The 24,113-nt window shown below is 40.3% G+C and overlaps 1 protein-coding gene across 4 annotated transcripts in view; it reads right to left on the reverse strand.

Moving 5' to 3' along the window:
* The window catches only part of GPC6 (glypican 6), a 1,205,004-nt gene that overhangs the window by 80,204 nt on the left and 1,100,687 nt on the right, over positions 1-24,113 (reverse strand). For 3 of the 4 annotated variants that reach the window (XM_089303510.1, XM_089303511.1, XM_051850542.3), the window contains 2 exons: positions 23,851-23,994; positions 19,786-19,815 (listed from right to left, as the gene is read on the reverse strand). In XM_089303510.1, coding sequence (XP_089159636.1) covers positions 19,786-19,815; positions 23,851-23,994 — 174 coding nt within the window. The remainder of the gene's footprint in view (positions 1-19,785; positions 19,816-23,850; positions 23,995-24,113) is intronic. The other variant, XM_002713000.6, reaches the window with a different exon arrangement.

The following is a 24,113-nucleotide window of genomic DNA, read 5'->3' on the forward strand; positions in this document are numbered from 1 at the left end:
ATGTCCTTCGTTATTTTAAAATTTAGATTAATTTTTCTCATATTTCTTTCCATGCCATTTTTCATAAGCAAAATTATCTTTTAATTCCATTTCCATGACCTTCTGGAGCACTTTCTTACCCGGAAAGAATAACACGATTGTGTAGCGTCAGGTACATTCGCTCACTTTGCAGATCCTGTGGAAGATAAACCCCTTAGCCTGAAGACCTCAGCCATGTCATTTGGGACAGACTTTCCAGGGGAAAGGAAAGCGCCGTTCTCTTCTGAGAGATGAACTGGATATGTTTCAGACTAAGCAAGTGGCAGCTGTGGAGGTGCTGCGAGGCACATTCTAGAAGGAAGGGGAAGTTAGGGGCCCAGGGAGTCCCGGGCCCTGGGAGCACCATGACTCCTATGGAAGTTCATAACCGCTGAACATGGGAGGAGAATTCAGCGTTTTGCCAAATGTTTTCAGAGGCTGCAATTCAAACATGCCTTTTCTCCACCTCTGTTCTTTTGGGATATTCTTGAGGACATTTTATTTAGTTTCTTTATCCTGTCCCTAGTTCACTCCCTTTTGGATAACAAAGAAACAGGATCAACCCCATAAAGACAGTAACCTGATATGCTGAAAAGGAAGTCAGACTTTGAGGACTCTGTGTCTGGGAAGCCAGGGATCAACTTCATCTCAGCTGGGCTGTCAGCCACACAGAGCTCTTCCTCAGGACCTCCAAGGTGTGATCCAGGGCCCGCTGGCCGGCATGTGCTGGGGTTGCAGGGAACACATCCCACTCTCACACAGACACTCACGGTCACACTGCTGAATGGGGCTGTGGAGCCTCTGCAGGTGACCCCTTCACGGTCTGTTCAAAGTATGCAGACCTGAGTCTCAGAGAGAGGAAGGGTGTGTTGATGGTCACACAGAGATGCAGGAGCAGAAGCTAGACTGGACCCCGGGCTACACCAAACCACCCCACTTCTCATCTGAATGTCTCCACTGAAATGGGGACACTGCTCTGTCCTGAATGGGAAAATACCCAATACAGTGGATGAATGACAGAATGTTCAGAGACACTATTTATCAGTCTGTTTGTAATTTATGTACACAATTTATACACACCCTCTTTCCAGAAAGTCTTCCAACAGACAGGGTTTTGTTGGTGGCTGGCTGTGGGGTTTCCCTTTCAGTTTGCTCCTGACCAAGATGAGTTTCCAGCCAGTACTGCCAAAGAGTCTTAATTTGAGTTTTTTTTTTCCATTGGAGAACTCCATTTAAGTTGGGCCATGAAGCTATTTATACACATCTGATAGAGTGCTTGTTCTTCCAAGAAAACACACATTGAACAAACTGGTAATAGGGATGCAAATATGAAAAATCTAGGATCTTAAAGCTATTAACTGCCCATTTTGCAGGTACGTGAGTCACTGTAGAGCTCATCAAAAATGCCCATGTACTCTCCTCTGTCCCCCTTTGGCTGACTGGGTTGGCCTTGAGGAATCTGTAGTTTAATAAGTGATGTAGGTCATGCAAGTCCCACGTATACTTCTGTCTGAAGTGGGCAGAAAAGCCATTGGGACAACAGCAATAGCTCTGTTTCTAAAGTTCTTTGTACTATCCCATGTTTCCAGGGAGCAGAACCGTATGTGTTTTTCCCTTCCAACAAAATCAAGAGGAAGGGTGAAGAATAAAGTTAAGGTGGAGAAGTCAGTTTAACATCACTAGGTGTGCCATGTGGCCCTCGCTACTTCTTGCAGGTGCTAAACTCTGCCCTGTGACAAGGAGGCACTTAGTTAAGGCTAAGGCCACAGATGTGAAACTATTTATACTTAGGTCCCATTTTTTTGAGAAGCTGTGATGTTTTTCACTTGTTATCACACATTCTGCTAATCAAGTAAACACACACACACATACACACACAAACATCTCACAACAGAAAATGACCAGCTTGCCTTTGAATCTGTTTTCAGTCAATTTGACCACCTAGTGTTCCTGCAACAGGGAACATCTTGAAAAGGGGAAGAGGTCAGAGTGAGTGTCAGTTGAGCAAGTAGACATTCCTCCCAGGGTTTGGCATCTTTAGAATGTTTTGCTTTTGCTTGTGCTCTGACTGTAGGAAATGAACCATGATACAAAAACTCCTTTTCTTCTTCTGTTGTGGCCTAGGATTTCACAAGAGAAGCCACAGCTGTGAGGTGGCTGTGGAGGGGGAACAGTAAGGGCAAAAGATGAGGCAGGAGAGGGGAGTGTAGGCAGAGCTGCAAGGGGCCCTCACAAGGCCTAGAAGAGAGGAAACATCTGCAGCCAGATGCTCAGTCATTTATCATCTCCCTGAGATTGCAGTGGTCCCCAGGCTCCATGAGCCTGGCTGTTTGCTGACACAGATGATGGAACTTGCACAACACAGCCAAGCAGAACTGTGTCACAGCTACCAGAACAGCCCAGTCCAACAGAGGCAGTGGGCCCATGTTATTAAATTATGCATTCTACAAACAAGTAATCTTTGACAAAGGAGCTAAAATCAATCCCTGGAAAAAGGACAGTCTGTTCACAAATGGTACTGGGAAAATTATATGTCCACATACAGAAGTATGAAACCAGTCTATATTACACCTTATACAAAAACCAATTCAACATGGATCAAGGGCCTAAATCTATGACCTGATACCATGAAACTACTACAGGAGAACATTGGGGAAACTCTCTATGACATTGGCATAGGCAAAGACTTCTTGGAAAAGACTCTAGAAGCACAGTCCATGAAATGAAAAATTGACAAATGGGATTACATCAAGTTAAGAAGCTTCTGCACTGCAAAGGAAGCACTCTATAAAGTTAAGAGGCAACTGACAGAATGGGAGAAAGTATTTGCAAACTGTGAAACTGATAAAGGATCAATATCCCGAAGCTACAAAGAGCTCATGAAACTCAACAACAACAAAACAAACAATCCAGTTAAGAAATGAGCAAAGGACTTGAACAGGCATTTTTTAAGAAAGGAAATTCAAATGGCCAATAGATTCATGAGAAAGTGTTCAGGATCACTTGCTGTTAGGAAAAAGAGGCACAGATTGCTACTTCCTCACATGGGGCATTAAAAATGTTAGGAAAAGAGGTGCAGAATATAGAGGAGGTAGTATATGAATCTACGGCCTGATGGAATATATTCAGAGAAAATAAATTTGTAGAGGTGGGTGACCAACTGCTGAGGTGCACATTGAGGGAATGTGGCAGAAGGCCCAGACCCCAGGGGCCGGGGCCTTTCATATTTTAAGAGGGCTGGGGCTGGACATGAGGGATGGGGCATCAGGAGGAGGTAAATTCCTGGAACTGGTCTTTCAGGTGGCCACACGGGGCCTTGGGAACCTGGGAAAGAATGCGGGGGTGTAAAGGCAAGAGGGTGTGAGACTCAATTGAGATTCAATGGCAAGGAATAATTCCAATGTTTGTCTATCTTTTGGGCAATGAGTGAGAATGGATGAAGCTTATGTCCTTGTTTCATCACTAGCCATCAGGGAAATGAAAATCAAAACCACAATGAGATTTCACCTCAACTCAGAATGGCTTTCATCCAAAAATAAAAAAAATAATAAAGTCTGGTAAGGATGTTGGAAAAACTAATCAATGGTTGTTGGGAAGGTAAACTAGTACAGGCATTGTGAAAGACAGTATTGAGATACCTCAGAAATCTGTAAATAGATCTTACTATATGACTTAGTTATTCCACTCGTGGGAATTTACCAAAATGAAATGAAATCAGCATACGAAAGAGTTATCTGTACCCCCATGTTTATTGTAGCTCTATTCACAATAGCTAAGATATGTAATCAAGCCTGATGTCCATCAACTATTGACTGGATAGAGAAATTGTGGTATATGTATAGTATGGAATACTACTCAGCCATAAAATGAAATCCTGTCTTTTGCAACACAATGGGTACAACTGGAAACCATTACACTTAGTGAAATAAGCCAGTCCCCAAAGACAAATAACATATGTTTTCCCTGATTTGTGGTAACTAAGAGTACAAAAAATGTAATCTGTATGAGAAAAATTGACTTTTTGAGATTTATTGATTACAGCCCTTGTCTCTACTGTTGAGTAACAGTGTTATTTTCTCCTTACTATTTGTTGAATTCTTTACTTAGCAGAGTTAATATTAGGAGTATAAAATAAACTGAAAGTAGATCATTGTAAAAAAAGAAGAAGAGAGGAAGGAGGAGGGTAGGTAGTGTTAGAAGTAACACTATGCTCCTAAATCTATATATATGACATACATGAAATTTGTTCACCTTAAAAATAATAATTAAAAAATTAGGTATGTGTAGCTTGAGTTTGCCACATTCCATACAAGAGTGCTGTGTTCCAATCCCAGCTCCTCCACTTCCCATCCAATTTCCTGCTAAGTGCATCCTGGGATGTAACAGATGATGATTCAAGTGCTTGGGTCCCTGTCCCTGTTACCCACATGGGAGACCTGCATAGAGTTCCCTGCTCCTAGCTGTGGCCTGGCCCAGCCCTGGCTGTTGTGAACATTTGGGTAATGAATCAGCAGATGGAAGATCTCTCTCTTCGGTTCATCTAAAAACATAAAAATGATAGAAATTATTCGTGCAAATGTGCATGTGGAGGAAAAAGCAACAGGGTGCCTGTTCCTGTGTCTTGGAACATGGTCGTGTTGGAGAGGTGTTGAGAACGTTAATATACGTTGTCTCCATGAGGCTTGTGGACCTGAGTGACAGACATGACTTGGCTGTGAACGTCCTTGAGAAAGGCACTGTTGACAGTGGGAGATGGAGGCTGATACTCCTACTCCCACAGTGTCCTTTGAGATAATATCATGGAGGGAGAACACAGGGTCACAGAACCTTAATGCCTGTTGTGCAGACAGCTCTGAGCCTGGCCACCGAGGATCGTGGGAACTGCTGCCTTTCTGCTCCTGTGTGCCTTCCCCTCTTCTCGGGCACGCCTGTAACTGGCAGAGAGCGGTGGGACCCCACTGAAGGTTCCAACATGAGCTTAGTGTTTTCACTGGATTTCCTAACAAGGGCTAGTTTAAAATGGCTTACTGATAAAAAGATCCTCAATGTCGGTTTATCAATGGCTAACAAACATACCACCCTTTGATAGTGAAGGAACCCCGGGTATGTGGGGTAGGAGTTTTTCCATGAACCTAAAACTGCTTTAAAACCTCTTAAAAAATCATTCTCATGATGGCAAACAGTAATCCAACAAATTTGATTTTTCTTTTCCTTTGTGTGATTGTAATTGTGTGTCCTTTCTTTTGGAATATTTTATTTGCATTCCAGAATGAAGAAATATTACATATAAAATGTGTAAATATTTCATATATTAAAATAGTAAAACTATAGCATACATATTTGATATATATACATATATACAAACACACACAATTCCTGATCTTAGAGAAAGAAATAGAATTAAAAATGTGCTTTAAAAAATATACCACGCTGCTAGATGAAGTAGTGAAAAGAATTAGGTAAGGTGAGTTATCTTGGCCCCAAGCCTGGGTGAGTTTGGGTCCTTTGTTTCCTCTTTCTGGACTCATATCCTGACAGACTGAATGTGCTCGATCAGGGGGAATTAATGTCGCTTCCACCTGGAAGGTTCCCCGAATGCATGGCAGCCATTTGGAGTTGCTTGACTCTAGCAGTGATGGCAAATCTACCTACACGGCTGGCTGCTGTCTTGTTCAGTCCTCCTGTGACCACCTGGAGGGTCCAGATTGGTGGTGCGGAAGCAGGCTGCTGAGCACCTTGAAGGACCAGGTCTCTGGCTTCTACTCACCAGAACAGTCTTATGTCTACAGTTGATGCAACTCAGCCAGAAGCCAAATGGGGCTTCTCATTTTTAGTAAACCAAGGGATTCTTTTTGTTACATAGACTCAAAAGGGTTGAAAAGCTGATCTTAATTTAAGAGAGTGCAATGACCTGGACACAGAAGACAAAATAGTGATAAGAATTTTAACCAGAAGTCGGTAATCCTGGAGGGGCTTTTTAGAACTCCCAAAAGCATTGTAAATATTGTGTGCTGAAAGCTTCTTATCATTTTAAATCAATAGAGCCCTAGCTTTTACTCCTAATCATCAGTTCATCTGAAAATGATGTACTTAATAATACTATTATTATATGGGATAAGCTTATAAAATGAGGACCTTGAATCCCAAATGCCATGACCAGCAGCCTTTTAGAATTTAACAGCCTTTTAATGAAAAGCAAACTTCAGAGCAGAGCTGATTTCATGTTCTGGAAACACTCGGAATGGCCACTGGTATCCAGACGCCACTACCTTCTGCACCTGCCTTTCACCAAGATCCTTTCTTCACTCCCCTTTGAGTAACAAGTGAGTGAGAAATGCCCTTTTCCAGGCTACATCCCAAGCCTGTGTGGTTGCCCAGGGCCCTAGAAGGAGTTCTAGAGTCCAGAAGAATTCCTCCCTTCTTCCCTGCCTGCCTCTTTCCTTTCTTTCTCCATTCCCTTCCTTTCTTCTTTCCCTCCTTCCCTTTCTATTTCCCTCCCTCCTTTCCTTCTCTTTTTCCAAACAGAAGATCTTATGAAGGTACTGTTGGCAACAAAACGAGGGACAGAACAGCAGCAAATGCACTAAATTAGCCTGTGCCCTTGTGGTCAACCTTCAATGGCAGTAGAAACATCGCAGACACCAAGAGGATGATAACATTAGGCCCCAGGGACCTAGAAAGCTGCACTGGTGTCCTTTCAACGGACACATAAGATGGCTTGTTCCAGTTTCCAGTCGTACACATGAGGTATGACACGTGAGAACCCTTTGCCTACCCTGAAGCGTTTCACAGATACGGAACCCGTTGATTCGTATTTGTTGCATGAGTGTGTGCTGCGAGGCAGAGCCTGTCTCAGTCGGAAGGTCTGCAGCTGGGACAACTTGGTGGATGCAAATCAAGAAAGAAATAGCAAAGCCCAGGCTCTCCTCCTGGCTTCTGTGTGCCCAGTCTTTGTGCCTCGTGTCTGCTCTCTTTGTGCTGTCAGTCTTAACTTGTTGCCTTTCTTACTTCTATCATTTTAAAAGGAGAGAGCTCAAGATGAGGGAGACAAGAATAGCTGCGAGATGATTCTTCCTGTCATTCTCCATAGTTAAATCTACTCTCAGAGCTCTGATCATTTTACAGTTAACTTACAGTCAGTGGCTTGTCCCTGTCTTCACCTTCAAGTGAGGTTTTTTTTAAAAAAGGCTATTTCAAATGCTATTCACCTTCGCATCCAATTCTGCCACCTAATTGGGGTTTCTCATGTGCTCTGCCTGTATTTCTAACTTACTGCCTTGAACGTTTTTTAAAATGCCTTTCTGCGGTACTCGTGGTAAGTGAGGCCACAGGCAGGCATTCCTGTCTCAGAAGTGAATCGCTGGGGACACAGCGAGCCTCAGCCTCTCTCCACTGAACTGCTCCTCTGGGTTTTTTGCATGCACTATTCAGAGGCATCCTTGAAGACTCTCATGTATCTGAAATCTCTTCTCAGCTATCCACACGCGTGCCTTGGGATCCTTCATTGTAACCTGCCATGTGACTGTGTCTTCGCGTGAAATGCCAGGCAGTAATTTCGTTTGACAACAGTGCTGGAAACCAGCCTTCCCTCTCAGTTCTCTTCCAGTCCTCAGTGACTGCTCCTCGTGTTAGAGCTCTAGAAAGTTTAGCTCATCTTAAAAGCTGAAGCGTGAAATCAAAGCAGCCACTCTGTATGGCCATCAGGGGCTGGGGCAGAGGCATTGTCCTGAGCTTTCGTGTGAAAGCCATATCCCATTGAACAACTGATATCCCTGAACTTGAACATTGTTCTTATTTATTAATATGATTAATAACAGCCAAGCTTAACCTATTATTGTTATCACCAGCATTGGTAATCTCTAGCAGATAATGGCTAAGCTTGGAGTTTATGTACATTGACTCAAATAATTATTATAGGCAACATTCTACAGATCAGAAAGGGAGTCAGTGAGATTAAGTAAGGTGCTCACCAGCAAAGTCAGATTTTGAGCTCTGCTGTGTGCTGCTAGAGTGTTGGCTTTAGCATTTGTGTTGTACCTAGTGGAAATTCAAAGGGGCTGTAAATGTGAGTGTGGCAGCCTCCGGCCAGGGCTTTAGAGGATAAGGGAGAGTAAGGTAAGGGAGCAACACCATGAAATGCTGGGCTTTCTTCTTCCCCAACCATGTAGTCCACACCTGGATCACATGGACCCTGGCTTTCTGAGATCAGACATGCTTTTCCTTTCTCCCTGTGTTTCCTCTCTGATACAAGGGATGAATGAATGAATGAATGAATGAAATACATTTGTGTCTGCTGCAAGCCTATTTAGCAGGCATATATTAGGCACTTTCTGAGTCTAAGCACTAGCTCAGCAGGTGTGGAACTCACGCCTGGGCAGGCTTCTGAGTGCTCTGTGGGGCGCACTGGCAGCTGCAGAGCTGGGGACACCGTGGTTCTGCAGAAGCCAGGGCAGTACCAGTGCTGCTGCTGATTGGACCTGGCTCTGAGGCTATGAGTATGGCAGAGTTTGTACCCCATTCTAAAAAGTGCTTTGTATTGAGCCCTGGCATGAAAGCATTATTTTCATTTTTTATTTTTAAACTTTAATTTTACTCATTCATTTAAAAATCTATTTTTTATTGCTATTGCTATTATTATAAACAAACTATTAAAAAGGTACCTTTTAACTGGGTTGAAAACACAGTAATCACTATGATTTGGAGTATAATTTTCCAAAAGCGATTGATTAAGTAGCTGTCTGAAGCTCAAGGCATGGAAAATGTGTTCCATAATGATGACCACCCCCACCCCCACCCCTGGAGATATTCCAGGGCCTTCGTCATCCCGCTCTGTTCACATGCCTTTTGTCCAGTTGGTCCAGATTAGTCAGTGTATGGTGGAGAATCTTTTCCAGGTGCCAACAAAAACACAAAATAATGGTAAATCTCAGTTAGTATTTCTGAGAGTATCTCTGGGTATGTGTGTGTGTGGCATGGATTAGGTGCTAAAAGGAACCCTAGCAAGAGTTCTGAGAAAATTGACAGCACCAGGAGTTGAGGTGATGGAGTACAGCCTTGTTCCTATGGGAGTAAGGTCAGCAGGTTCAGGCTTGAGAGTCTTGGACATTTCAGATGAGGCTGTTGACTTTGTGGACGAGAAGTTTATGGATGTACCCAGAACAGTATGAGGACTAACCAAACATAGCAGCTACCATATGGCCCAATAAAAGAACACTTGTCAGAGACAGAGAACGTAAACAAATAACTATTCTAACGTTCTGATCCAAAATGTTAGGATGCTTCACCAAGTAGAAGGACCTAAACACATCGTAGGTGGAGGAAGAAGTTACCTTGGGTACACCTGTGTGTGTATTTCTGTACATTTCCTGGGAAGTATAGAAAATCTTGACTGACCCTCTGCTAAAACCAACCATCACTGCTACATAAAATATAGAAAACCAATTTTAAAGGAATCAAGGTACAAGAATGTAAGAAATCCTCAAAATCCAAATACTAAGTAAAAATGGGAAATGAGAAAAGAAAACAAAAATATTAAGGCTGGCTTTGGCCTAAGTATATTCCCCAGATGCAGAGGACTTCAAGTTGTGGTTTCAACTGATTTGCAGTGTGGGGTAAGGGACAAAAGATTGGAGTGTGCATCTTCCCTAAGGAGATGAGCCCATATCTTTGCCCCATAACATAAATCTCGGATTCCAAAGAGTACATGCTTATTACAGCAGCAGGGGGAAGTAGAAGTATCCCCAAACAGAGGCCACAAAGGCTTTCTATTGGCTAGGTTTTAAGGATTAAGGGCATTCTCTCTCTCTCTCTCTCTCTCTCTCTCTCTCTCTCTCTTTCTCTTTCTCTTTCTCTCTTTTTCTCCTCCCTGCCACCCAGCAGAAATAAGCACATATAAAGAAGTAAAGAACCATTTGCCTTTATAGATATCCAATGACATCAGCAAGCTCTTAAGATATTAGAAATATTTGATGCAAAGTATAAAGTCAATATATTTAAATATTGAAAAGGTAGAATTTAGAAATAAAAAAAAGGAATGCGATACTAATCACAGGACAAGTAGCAAATACTAGAAAGGGAAAATAAAATCATTGAGATTAAAAACCCAGTGGAGGTATTTAATGGAGAATTACATGTAACAGAGGGATTTAAACTGAAAAGTAGAGTTAAGTATATTTTGAATGTAGCAAGGGACAAAGAAATGTTAAGAAACATGAAGCACAGTGAGAAATTCTGTTATATTGAGTCAGTTAATAAAGAAGAGTAGAGAGAGAGTGAATTAGGTTGAATCAAAATTTGAAAAGAGTATGAATTTTCCAGATTAATGAAAGAAACCAATCATGAGATTTAGAAAGCCCAGTACATCATAGTCAAAATCAATTCAAAAGGAAACTCACACTGCATTATAATGAAATTTCAGTACAACACAGTCAATATTAAATACAGTTTGAAAGAAAACATGAATTACTTAACAAAGGGAAAGACTGGTAGATGGTAGCCTTGTCTGCAGCAACAACTAAACAAGGAGACAGCAAAATATAAGAAATGGCAGGTGTTTGGCCCAATGGTTAAAACGTGGCTTAAGATTCCCACACACACAGCAGAAGGCCTTGATTCAACACCTGGATCTGGTTCTTGATTTTAGTTACCCTGACAGTGCAGACTCCAGGAAGCAACAGTGATGGCTTCAAAATCGGGTTCCTGCTGTCTACATGGGAAACCCACATTGAGTTGCCAACTCTTGGCTTTGGCTCCAGTCCAGTACCCATCTGTTGCAGGCATTTGGGGAATGAATCAGCGGATAGGAGCTCTGTTTCGTTCTCTGTGTCTGTCTCTGTCTCTTGAAAGTTTTTAAAAATATATAAGCATCAGTGTACTCAGAAAAGGTCACTACTTTGACCTACAGTTAGCATGTAGAATGCAAACATCTACCAAGACTGAGGGCAAATAGACATTTTCAAATTTTCAAATAAAACCCTCAGTAAAAGAGGCTTATAATTTGCATTCCAGAGCAACAAAGTGATTCCTGAGGGACTTTTTTTTTTTGCAAGAAGGAAGGATAACCAAAGAAAGTGTTAAAAATGTGGTTGAATCCATATGAAATGTTCCAGTATAAATTAATGATGTAAAATCTTTGAAGAGATTAAATCTCTCTCTCTCTCTCTCTCACACACACACACACACACAAACACACACACACAATTATCCCATAATAATGACACATAATTTGGGAGAAGAATGATCAGAATTAAGGTGTTCTAGGGTGCCATTATCTCAGAGAAGAGTAAAGGTATTGATTAATTAAACTCAGGTTTTGATAAGTTAGAATGCATGTAAAAATCTCAAGAGTCGTCATTAAAAAAAGAAGCTTTCAAACACCAATAGAAAAATGTTAAATAAGGAAAAATCCTCAATTGATCTCCAAGAAAGAAGCAAACTAAGACTGAAAGGATGAGACAAATAGAAATCACAAAGTGAGATGGGAGAAACAACTCTATCAGTATTTCTTGCCAATGCAAATGAATTACATGCTCCAGTAAAAATGTAACAATTGTTAGTCTGGATTTAAAAATAAATTTATCTTAGTGATGTTTGCAAGAGGCATATCTAAATCATAAGGGTTCAGAAAGGTTGGCAGTGAAGAGATAAAAAAAAATCAGTTAAATATTAACAAAAACCTATTTGCTCTAACTATGCTAATCTTAGAAGGAAATAGACTTTAACACAAAAAACTATTAGTAGATAAAGGGCATCATGATATAATGATCAAAAGTTCACTTCTACAAAGATAAATTTGTAACTATAAATATGACTCAAAACACATAAAACAAGAATAGACTATAAGGAGAAGTAAGTCAATCTACCTGCCTTGTGAACTTTCTCTCTAATTAATGGAGCAAGCAGATGAAAAAGATCAGTAAAAAATGCATAAGATTTGAAGACTGTTTGGAAAAGGATTGTCTTGCCTTCTGTTCTGTAAAGCAGAGAGCAGGGGCATTTCTCTGTGGGAGGGTAACGGTTAGGACAGTGCATTGTATGAGGGTTGAAGGGATACTGGAAATTGGTGGTCACATTTCACTTACGACAAGTGAGTCCTGAGTTTTCAAAGTAAAGTGATAAAGTAAACGAGTCACAGCAAGACAAGTGCTGCATGATCTCACACATAGGTAGGATCCAAAGACGTTAATCTCAGAAGCTGAAAGTAGAATGGTTTTCAGGGACTGGACACAGTGGGCAGGACGGGGTGGAGGGGAAGGAAAGGGTGATTAGCCGGTAATAAGTCAGAGCTATACAGGAGTGAGAAGTTCTCTGGTTTTCTTTCGGATTCACAGGAGGGTGACTGTACATAACAATAATGTAGCCTATGTGTGCCTACATGTATTTAACTATAAATAAATGATAAATGCTTGAGGAGCTAGGTTAATCATGATTTGGACAATGTAGACATATAAAACATCAAGGGTGGACATTGGGTGTAGTGATTCAAATGCTGCTTGGGCACCACGTTTCATTTTGGAGTGGTTGTGTTTGTGCCATGGCTCTGCTGCTGATTCCAGCTACCTGCTAATGTGCATCCTAGCAGGCAGCAGGTGATGGCTCAAATAGTTGGGTCCTTGTCACCCACATGGGAGACCCAGATTGAGTTCCGAGCGCCTCGCTGGCCCAGACACGGCTATTGCAAGCATTTGGGAGCATAAACCAGCAGATGAAGAGATTAAGTGCTCTCTCGCTCTCTTTTGCTTTTCTAATAAATTTAAAACTTCACATCCCTGTCCCCATAAATAAGCAGTTTTTATGTACAAAGTAAAAATTTTAAAACTTGCATTTACAAAATTAGTGATGAATCATAGGCTACCATATAAAAATAGTATACTTCAGTAAAACTTGATGAAAAACTAACAATTTTGAGTTGTCTACTTACTGCTATTGGGCATGAGAATGAGACACACTTTCTCATATACCCTGGTCCCTTCCTTGCCATATATAACCTAAGTTATCCCAAGTCAGTTCTTCAGAAAATATCCTTACACATTCATTTTTGCTTCTCATCTTTCAAAATAACACAGAAAGGAACTGTACAGAACTTTTAATTGTACTTATTTTCTTAAGAAGCTTTGACAAAAGAGAGGATGAGGATTCTTTCACTTGTGCTCAGCCATCAAGCTCCTAATGAATATTTCTTGTTCCTTGAAGACCATTGCATAGAGAAGATTGGATTTTCCCGAGTAACTGGAAACTAAATGTTTTGAGTGAACATGTCTCGCACTCAAGATAGCCTGTGGGTTTTTGGATTTTATGTGAGGAGATCAATTAAGGCAGTTTGCTGCCTCTGTCTTTTTTCCTAGAGCTGTTCCAGTGCTTTCTTGTAGCGCTCAAGGAACTGCAAAGAGTGAGCAAAGAAGTTCTTGGGCTTTTCAAGTGCGGACATGAGTGTTTTTCACAGGAAATGAATGCCAGTTGCTTTGGGGAGTTTTCTGAGGTCAAAGTCTCTTAGAATATAACTTACAAAGTCATTGGTTTCCTGCCTCATTACACATAAATAATTTATGAATTTGTATTGTAATTTTTCTTCCAGCTGAATCAAAGCTCCCTGATTTTGCAAATAGTTCCAGCAGAAGTCAATGACACCACACATTCCTGAGATTCAGTTGCAATCGATAAGTTTGCTATTGCTGTCAGCTGGTGCAATTTCCCTGATTAACCTGTATAAAGTGTTCTCTTTCATGAAGCCTTTCCAGAAATAAACTGATACTGTAAAAGAATACAAGGGCAGGTTCCAGAACATGATTTCTTGGTGATCTTAAATGATGATGTATGAAAGAGAGGAAGGGAGAACAATTTGATTTGCTCCAACCAGGCTGACCCAGAAAGGAAAAGAGCAGAAAAATTGCTTTGCCTAAGCAAACATGACATGAAGTCACACAAGAGCTGCACTCACAATATGCAATCCCAGTGCCTATTTAAAATATATATTGTCTGGATCCAAATCACATTTAAATGCTGGTAATAAGAAAGTCTTTGCCTCACTCTGTTTTTCTCTTACTCCTTTTCTCCTACTCATTGGCAGCAACTCATACCTTTCTGAGACATTGTCTTTGATTTAGGGTGGGACTTCTTTGGTTGAATTATGGCTGAATTCAAGTTCAGTTGGCGTACTAGGCATGTGATGGCTAAAGATCAACCTGACTTGGAAAAAGATGCTGGTTTATTAGGGTACTATAAGCCCTCCCTTTCCAACGAGGATTTAGATTCCTTCTAGGATTCCAAAACTATTATTTTAAAAGTCATTCTTTCAAAGGTCCACAAAAGAGTTTGTTCATTGCAGAACAATTTTTATGAGAGCATGGTCTGATTTAAATTATGGTTACTAAGTGTTGTGAGTTTTTTGATTATATTCTAGTCATCTATTCTTGGTTTTATGTTAGTACATAATATTTGAATGAATCCCTGACATTTCTGCTCTTTACCATGTAAAGTTTGTTGTTGAGTTAGAGAGTGTAATGAAATCTTTTTTTCAGTTTAAAAATCTTGCCTTGGTCATATGGGTTGGTGATTGACAATATAGCTTTTCAACAACACGACTATTTTTTCCCTCTGTGTAAGACACATAGAGACATATGTCCCTAAATTCTTAGCAATTGCCTTGATCGTGTGACTTGCTTTCGTCTATAGGATGTGCACACTGAGGAGCTCCTTCTGTTTGGAGATACTAACAGTCACCTTTGTCACATTCTCTATTGCCCCTGCCATTGTGACAGGTGAAGCTCTAGATAACAGCTGCTCTGTCACCCAAGGTCCTCTAGTAATAGTGATGATCATTACTAATTAGTAATTACTAATTATGAATGTACAGTAATCCACAAAGGATATCTGAAACAAACCAGAAGTAAACTTGTGTAGCTATGAGCCCTTTTGATGGTTGGTTGTGAGGTTAGCCTTGCCTTGCTGGCCCATCTGGATCAATACAGCAGTGGAAAATCTGCTAAAGATATTACACAAGCCCAACTTCCAAAAAACCATTTGTCAGACCTCAGTATAATGGTGGAGCTGCTGCTGCTACTGATTCATTCGTTCACTGTCGCTCCCCCTCTTCATGGAGGAACGACACAGAACCCTGCCTAGGCTTCATATCCGAGTCACGGCACCATTATGTCGCTCCCCCTCTTCGTGGAGGAACGACACAGGACCCTGCGCTGTTCTTTCGTCTGCTTGGCCCTCCCCGGGTTTGCTGCTGGTTCTTCCCGGGTTGGCTACTATCCCTTCCACCTCCGTGGAAGGGCGGTTCCCCCTGGCCGCTTTCCCCACTTCCGCAGGGGAGCGGCACACCGCCGGCCGGCTCTCTCGGGGGCTGCACAGGTGTTCCTTCAGATAGATGTTCCCCTTAGATGTTCCTGGTGCATGCCATCTCTTTCCTCCTTTATAGTCCTCCTCCGCCAATCCTAACTCGGCTGCCCACACGCCGAGTACGCTGCTCTCCTCCAATCAGGAGCAAGTCCCACAGTTTATTGGTTGAACTGGAGGCAGCTGTGTAGAAGCTGTTTTCTTCTCTCCCAGCGCCATATTGTGGGAGAGCAGATGCATAGAATAAGTCCCAACTCCAGTAACTTAGTCTAGTCCGAATTGCTCCCCACAGTTCACTATCAACCTGATTTTTTAGTTTTTAATAGCGTGACCGGTCTTTTAGGTATAAGAAAATACCCATGAAGTCAGAGCCTTTGACAATAATGACCATGAATGTGCTTAAGTGATAAAATTATTATGTATTGGAAATTTCTTTCTACCGTTAACACTTATGAAGGGAAGTCAATTTTCACTCAAATGAGTTTCTTTTTATCTGGTTTTCTCTACAGTGTTTGTGCCTGAGGTTTATTGCTAGCAGTAAAGAGTGTCCAAGTATGTTATGGGAATAGCCAAATTCCCGGTGCTTTAAAATGTATTCCACAGGCCCCAGAGTCAGTTAAAAGCTGATTGATTATACAGCAAATACATCAAAATGGGTATTTATGAAATATCCCATTTCTTCAGCTCTATCTCTTATAAGCATGAACATTACATTTGGGAGTTGTGGTGCAAATATCTCAGACAGCCAGGGGAAAAAAAAGTACTAGAAATTTTCCATGACAGGGAAAAGGTTTCTTTAGCTGTTCAATCATTTAACAAAATGTCTGTGTCAACTGGTACATCACATGAGGAAACAGTTTCATAGGTATGGCTTGAGCAGTTGAGTGTGGCTTGTCTATTCTGACTTTCATAATGAGTGCACCAAAACAGGTTACCTGGATGGATAAAGGATAGATATTGTAAATGAATGTTCACATGGATTTTTTTTTATCTGACTAGCTTATAACTGACAGAAAATTTCTGTTCAGCTTGTTCAATATTTGGGCAGAAAGTTCTAGCTAATGAATGGAAAATGACCTATTAGATATGGTCCACATCAAGAATGCTTCATATATTTCATGTTTTTAATTTGAATATATTTTCAATGACTAGTCATTTATTATTATATCTTCTCACTTCGTTTGGTATAGTCTATCTTAGATTACAAACTCAAGTTTCTTTTCACTATATGCTGATATTTTACGAGACTGTGCTAGGCACTATTCCCTGGAGGAGACATAGAATGTCCAACTGCTATGAAACACAGTGTCTTGCAAATCATAACCCTTGCCTTTCAATGACACCAGCACTAAGAACATTCTCTGATGTAGATTATACATGGCAGCTAGCTTTACTAAGTGCTATGCTACAGAGAAGAACTCAATAAATATATTTGGTGATTCATTGATAACTATAGAATACATCAATTTGGATTTTAGCTGAAGTCTAGGAATTCTGAGAGAAATTTTAAAACCTGAAGGGGGAAAATAAGCATATTGATCAATGATTGTTAGATGTGAAATGTATATTACAGGTCTGAAAGGGTAGCATTTCATTTTTGTGACATTGAGGTCACCAAAACTCTTGCCTACCTGTTTCTGAGGACAAAAGAGAGTTTAATCCAACATTGAAAATAGTATTGTTGGCAGATTACCCCCAAAATGATTTCAGACCATTTATACATAATGAATTGTGCAAGTTTTCTCTCTTTATGAGGTCTGTTTTGACTTCTGCTATGGGAATCCCTATGGTTCTGTGGACTTGTCTTAAAACAGTGCTGTGGCCTGGGCTTGGACCTCTCCCAGAAAATTACATGGTCAAAGTTACAATGACTCTTCCTTCTCTATTGGGTATACAACTCCGGATGGTCAAACACAACTTTGAACCTAAAGAGAGGGCTGTGCTGCTCCTGGGTTCCCCATTCTTGCACATGCCTGAAAGACTAGTTCCTTGAGGAGGTAAAAATAGTCCCCTGTCCTTTGGGTGGGAGCTGAAGAATCCACGGGAGGAGCAGGCCTTTCATCAAGGCTTCCCACAGTGCATACCACTGAATTAGATTTGTGCATGCTGCAAGCTATGGACAAAGCGCAATATCCTGGAGATAAGCCATCACTTTCTGTGTGTGTCTCATGCTATTCCCCACTTGGGTCTCATCAACCACAAGACTCCTAAATAGAGAGAAGCTGCTGACAAGCGCCTCTCCTGCTACCACATGCTGCCAATGTTGCCTGGAGAAGAGCAGAAACCGAGACTGAATAAGTTGGGTGGTTTGGTTTTAATGTTTTTTTATTTTCTCCCTGCTTTGAAAGCTCACTGCATTTTGCTGCTGTTATTACCAAGGGTTCATTGAAAATGAAACTTGGGTGTCTCAGTGGGGTTTTGCAGCAAACAGATAAAGCAGGTTCAAGCAAAACAGGGTCGTTCACAATCCGAAGTAGATTGAGCAGTAGCCATTTGTTTGCTGGGGTGAATGGGGCGTAATTTATTCAGCTGCAGCAGAGGCTGAAAGCCAATCTGGCCATGACCCATTTGTCTTTAGAAAACTAATTAAAGTGGAGAATTTGGTTTACTGTTGTTAGTGAGATTGGACTTTTTCCTTTTCAGGCTAGGCAGAGGCAGATTGTGTGTGTGTGTGTGTGTGTGTGTGTGTGTGTAAAATGGGAAATATCAGTTTCACCTAAAGACAGGGACTGAAGTGCTAGATAATAAAGCAGTTTTTAAACACAGCCTGACATCTTTTTGAAATGCAAAAGAGTGGATTTAGCCGGATGAGGGATCCTTTGAGGTGACAATGAAATGCCATGGCAATTTACAAGGAACAACAGACAGTGTTCTGCACCCTTAAAGCAAGACTTCTTAAATCACACCAAAATGGACCCAAATCAGCCTGAAAGGACAGCATTATGACTTGAATTTTTACTCTGAAACTGGTATCAACACTGAGATGGGAAATAATGCCAGAATGTTAGTTGCTTTGGCATTTTCTTTGAGAACAACATGCAGATCCTAAAGGGATTTTTTTTTTCAAATACTTAATTGATATGTGATGTTATTAATAATCTATTTGTGACCAATGACATACCAGTGGATTTCAGAAGTTGCAGTGAGTTTCTGAAGAATCACATCCAACATAGACGTTGAGGGTTTTTTGGCATAAAGAGTGCGGGAAGACAGAGAGGTTCAGTCACCATGGGGATGAGATTGAGATCTGCATTCATCTCCATCTGCTCGAGAAGTTGTAAGTCTTGGGAGAAAGCTCTCAGGGTCATGATAAGCATCAGATGAACAGAGTCTACTGGCTCACCTGCTAGAATCTCTCGAGTTCCTGGGAAAATGAATTGGGAAGGGTGGGAGCCTTCTTTCTGAACCGGAGCTGCTCTGCCTCTTAGGTGGGTCACACAGCACTCCAGCTTGTCCCATCCCAGTCCCCATTCACAGCAAGGCCGCCTGAGCTCTCTGCCTGCCCTGTCTCTTCCTTGAGGTCTTCCCTACCAGAGCGTCCCTGTTCCTGATTTGCCTCTTCACTGTCTGTCTTCACCCAAACGTCCCTGGTCTCAGAGAACTGCAAGGATGAATGGGGCGACCTCTCAAGGGACAACGTCCTTTCAGATGAACGAATTTTGGCCCAGTCCTACCATTGTCAGGATTAACGACCAGGCTGACATAGATCACCATGATGTCACAGGTCCATGATGCTGTACAGGCCTTCATTAAGGAGCATTGTTGCTATGGAATGATATTTGAATACCAGGTTAGGTAGCTGTCTCATTATTTTGGTTAACATGAAGAGTCAAGTGATAAAACCCAAGAGTTCTTGTCTTTAGTCCCAATACAAACCATTTCAAGTTAAAAACAAGTAACTGCCTACATGCTCTAAAAGCAATCAGTAATTCATGTGGGAAAAAACGAGTCAACAACCAATACCACAAGCTCTTTCTTAGCCCCCTAAATTCTCCTTGTCTCAGCTAATAGAAAAATTAGCTTCTTATGCATGAGAACCGATGTTGGTTTATTCTTATTGTTAGGTAATTATTTGCTGTACACAGAAAGAAAAAAGGCCAATATATTCTATCAGGAAAGAGCTGTGTTTTCAGGCCTAGTACACATAGTCTGAATGCTGGGCTTGAATTCCAATCAGCTACCAAATGAGCTAGCCTTGCACGGAGATTAGATTGAACACTTGGCCATGGGGAAAGAATATCAACATGGATGTTAACCATCAACACCAAGCAGAGGGGAAACTCCTAACCAAGCCGGCCATACACAGCACTCGATTCACTCTGGGTGATTTCAGAAGGGAGAGTGGAGGTGCGGTTTCTCAGAACTCTCCAGGAAGATTGCACAAAGACGAATGGGAATGAGAGGAAGAATAAGAAGGCTGATGCTTACACTGTGCTGCATTGTCCTCCACACAGTCCTCTGGGAAGCAGGAGGAAAACACATTTAAAGGAAAAAGAAAAAGATTATTCTATGCACAGTAGCACAGCACAGGTATAAAGCTTAGCGTTGCAGGTTGGCATTCCACCCACCCTCACCCCAGTGTCCCTCCGATGAACAGTAGCCTATCCACACACAGTGCCTTGTCGAATACTTACTGGAGATATGTGGGTCTATACCATTGCCAACTTGATGAGTTCACTCTCAACTCTGGCTTTTTTTTTAAACTTACTTTCATAGAATGTATTTCTCCAAAAAATAAACAATGTAAAGTATATTTTTTGCTCTAATGAATCAGCTTGAGTAATCTAACAGATGCTCCCTGTCCAAGGACAGTCCTGAGCTCTATAACATGTTGTGCTTTAATTTTCTGAGATGTGCAACTAATTGCCTTTTACAGAAGATAATTTGAAATACTTCTGTGTGCTCAGATCTTAAAAATTGAGCTATTTTGTGCTGGTTTATTTTTACACTTGATAGTTCTACTGAATTGGAACTATCTTTTAAAAAAATCATAGTTTTACATTAAAGTATTTAAGAGAATTCAGAGTACAAATTTAAGAGAAGGGGGAAGAGATGAGGTACTTGCTAAGGGCCAATACTCACCCCTGGGCCATTTAACTGAAAATTATGAACAGTTGGCTCAGGCAGAAGGGCTGCAAAGGTGAATGAGGGAAATGGAGCCAACTCAAGATGGTAGGCTCAGGGTGTTATACAAATTAGTTAATGCATTCATGGCCTCAACAGAGTGTGGCTTTGGGCAGGAAGGAGTGTGATATCCTCAGATGAGTGGACCTTCCTTTAGCAGCTGAATTTATACAAATGTATTCATTTATTCCTCGATTCCAAAAATCACTTTAGGATAATAGGTTTGACAGCTACTGACCATTTCAACTGCCTCTTATGGCCATATAACTTTTGAAGAACAAATGGAAGTGTTTCCTGGTGATACAAAAGAATTTACACATTCTTTCTAAATATAATAAGAGTTTCAATAATGGGATTGATGCATTTTTAACAGAGTTATGCTCTTAAATGTTTTTATACAAGTTTTAGCAATAGTTTACCCAGCTTGGATTTGGGAGTTTGATTTCCAAAACAAATCCCATAACTACCAGTTCACATAAAATACAGTTTGACAATAACTGCTGTAAGAAAACATTTACCAACAGATCCCAAAGTTAATGTCACAGATACTAACTTAAATGGGACTCAGATTAGCTCTCCAAGAGCTTTATAGTGAAGTTCTTTTCATTTTGGCAAAATGGGGTGGGGTGACTGTAGAATTCTTTTGATGCTGTCCTTTGAAGCATTTTCTCTGCTGAAACAGATTAAGGGAAATCTTTTCTAGTTATCCTCCTTTTCTGAGACATGTGCTTCTTAGAAATATGCAGGAAACCTCTTTTCAGGGGAAAACTCAAACAGAAGTAGGTAACATGAGCCTTGTTTATAAACAGTTGAAATGGGTTGTAATGGATGGCAGACCCATCTGGGGAGCTCACCAGGCAACTCTGGAAGAGGATGGCATGTGACAGCTGCAATGCTCTGGCTGGCCAGAGGTGACTCCTCCGTTGTTCACTGTTTGAACTGGGAGAGCCTCAGCCCATACAGGGAAGAAAGCCTTGGGGGAGCCAAGGGCCATGAACTGAGCCTCTGATACTGGCTTCAGCAAAGCTCGTTTCTCCAAGATAACCTTAGTACAGCTCCTTTTGATGTGGAAACAGTCCTTAGCTCTTCAGAGCTGGGGAAAGTAGCTCCAGGTGGGCTTAGGACTGGCTATGAATTACAAATCTCTAACCCGCACAATTTGGGAAGGGATCAGAATGTAATTCAGTAAAAATGGATAAAACTGCAGTTCTCACAGAGCCCAAAGCCACGTCTTTGAGGAAGTAAATATTAACTACTGTCAGAGAATGTTTTAGAATTAAATTGGCCTATTGATTGAATACCTCTGTGCTGGGTTTGATCCTTGATTTTTACTCATGATCAGATGATTAACCATTACCAACTATTTTTGGAAAAAAAAAAAGATTGATTAAAGTTTAGATTTCGGATGTGCATAAAATAGGGAACGCTGTGTCAATCTGCTATCCACCACAACTCTTTAAGATCCTTATATGTGGGGCATTTTGAAGATTACCAATGAAATTCTTTTATAAAAGATTAAAATTCCAGTTCTCATGTCTACAAGGTTTTAAACATCATTTAAGTGTGGATGCTTTATTTAGGTTTGCTAAACTGCACAAATATTGTCTGGAGAAACATTTTTCAAGGTCTACTTCTCCTATTTAAGGGCAGGTGTTCATTTCTCCTGGTGATGACAAGAAATTGCTCGTCTGTTTCAAAGGGGAAAAAAGGAACCAGTTGTCATATATATATATATTGTTATATTGTTCAAATGCTGTGCAATTCTGACTAAATGCATAACGTCCTTCCTTTTTTAAAAAAAAATTTTTGTCTTATTGTGGCAAGTACAATTACTATGAGCTCTAACTTCTTAAGAGAGTAAGTGTAGAACACTGTATTGGTATTGTAGGTACAACGTTTTACATCACCTTAATGTTGAACCCTAGTTCTTAGGTTGATTTTATGAAAAATTGGAAAAGTCAAAATTGTTCCAATAATGGAGTTAAAACCAACTAAAATGGAACCAAAAAAAAAAAAAAAAGGACTAAACTTATACTCACCCTTTCTACTGCTGGTTAAAGAGAAATGGAAAGCCATTTGTATAGGAAAACACAAACCACAGAATCTAAAGAGAGCTATATTTAAACAACTGGCAACTTGTTCATTTGTTTAAAAGAAAAAATGGTGACTAATTCAAACTTTTCCCGAAACCGTGATAGAAAATGGATATAAACAAGGTAAAGTTGAAGGTTGAAGTGATTACAGATGTTTTTAAAGTTACACTAGATGGAGGTTTTATTTGCTAATAAATGATAAAAAATTTATAGCATAATTTAGCAGCTAACGACTCAAGCTACCCCTTTGAGACTTTGTGTTTTAAGTACATTTGATTTTTTATAGAGAGAAAGGCTTATATACTTACATTGGGGCCAAACTCAACCAGTTTACTCTTATGAATTCAACAGTGTAGAAAGATAGTAACTAAAATCCTGAAGTAATTCATAACAATTAATAATTACTAATTAAAATATTTTCATAACCTGCAGTCCTTGAGATCTGAGTTTATATGACATGATCAAATGTGGTTCAAGTGCTTTATGACTTTAAGATTTTTACCTATTAATTTTACTTCAAGATAACTAGTAAAGAAACAACGTTAACATTAGTAACAATTACAGGTATATAAATCATTTATAGTACTACAAATTGAATAAGTTGAGTTGAAAATAGGCAGTATTTCTGTGAAATTACAAGCTTTTAATTTTTATAGCCAAATCTGTTTTTAAAAATGCATTCAAAAAATTGTGTTTATTTTTGTTGTATTATCCAGGTAAGTTGCTTTGGTGATAGATAGCATTCAGTCCCCAACACACATTCAGATGTCTCAAAGAGTAAATATTTCTAAGGATTTCAACTTTTAAAAGAGAAAATATAGTGGTAACATTGATTTGGGTTTCTTAGTGAGATCTTTCAAGCAGAAAATTTTATATATAAAGAGAAGTCATACTGAAGTTACACTTTATCATAGCTGAATAAATAACCACTCTAAGAAAAAAACTAAAGCAGATGAATAAGAAATGGGCTCTTATAATTACATCTCTGAAAGAAATGCTAACTTCCTCTTCAAATTAATATTTCAGAAGAAATATGAAATTGGAAATTTGGTCACTGCCAGAGTGAATGAATAGTTATAAAGGTTTCTTAAATAATCTAATTCGTGACCTCAAAGAAAGACCCCATTACTTTTGAGGGTTCAAATTAAGGACAGGAGCAGATATAAGAATGAGATGACTTTTATAACCCAACTTTTTCAGAACTGTGGACTTGTGTTTGAAGAATGACTTTGGTGAGAGAAAGTGGTCACTTTGGGCATTAATCTGAAGTACTCACCAACCGGTCCAAGCTTGTGCCTGCAGCAGTTGTTGGTCTTTCCTCCGGATTATAGGGCCTGAAACGTGTATTGAAATTTTCAGGAGCTGAGCGTGCAGATCTGAGAGCTGGAGCAGGTTTGGGCTGGCCACATCCCTGAAAGACCTGAAAGAACCATTGAACGGTTAAGAAAGGTACACCATGCATTCCTACAGTCGTGGTGCAGAAGTGTGCAAGGCAGTCAGTGGTTTTTACATTTTCATGGAACTCTTAAGTCCAGTCAA

This window comes from Oryctolagus cuniculus, chromosome 9 (genome assembly GCF_051225735.1).
Source record: "Oryctolagus cuniculus isolate XC-2025 breed Fujian yellow rabbit chromosome 9, ASM5122573v1, whole genome shotgun sequence".
Lineage (NCBI taxonomy): Eukaryota > Metazoa > Chordata > Mammalia > Lagomorpha > Leporidae > Oryctolagus > Oryctolagus cuniculus.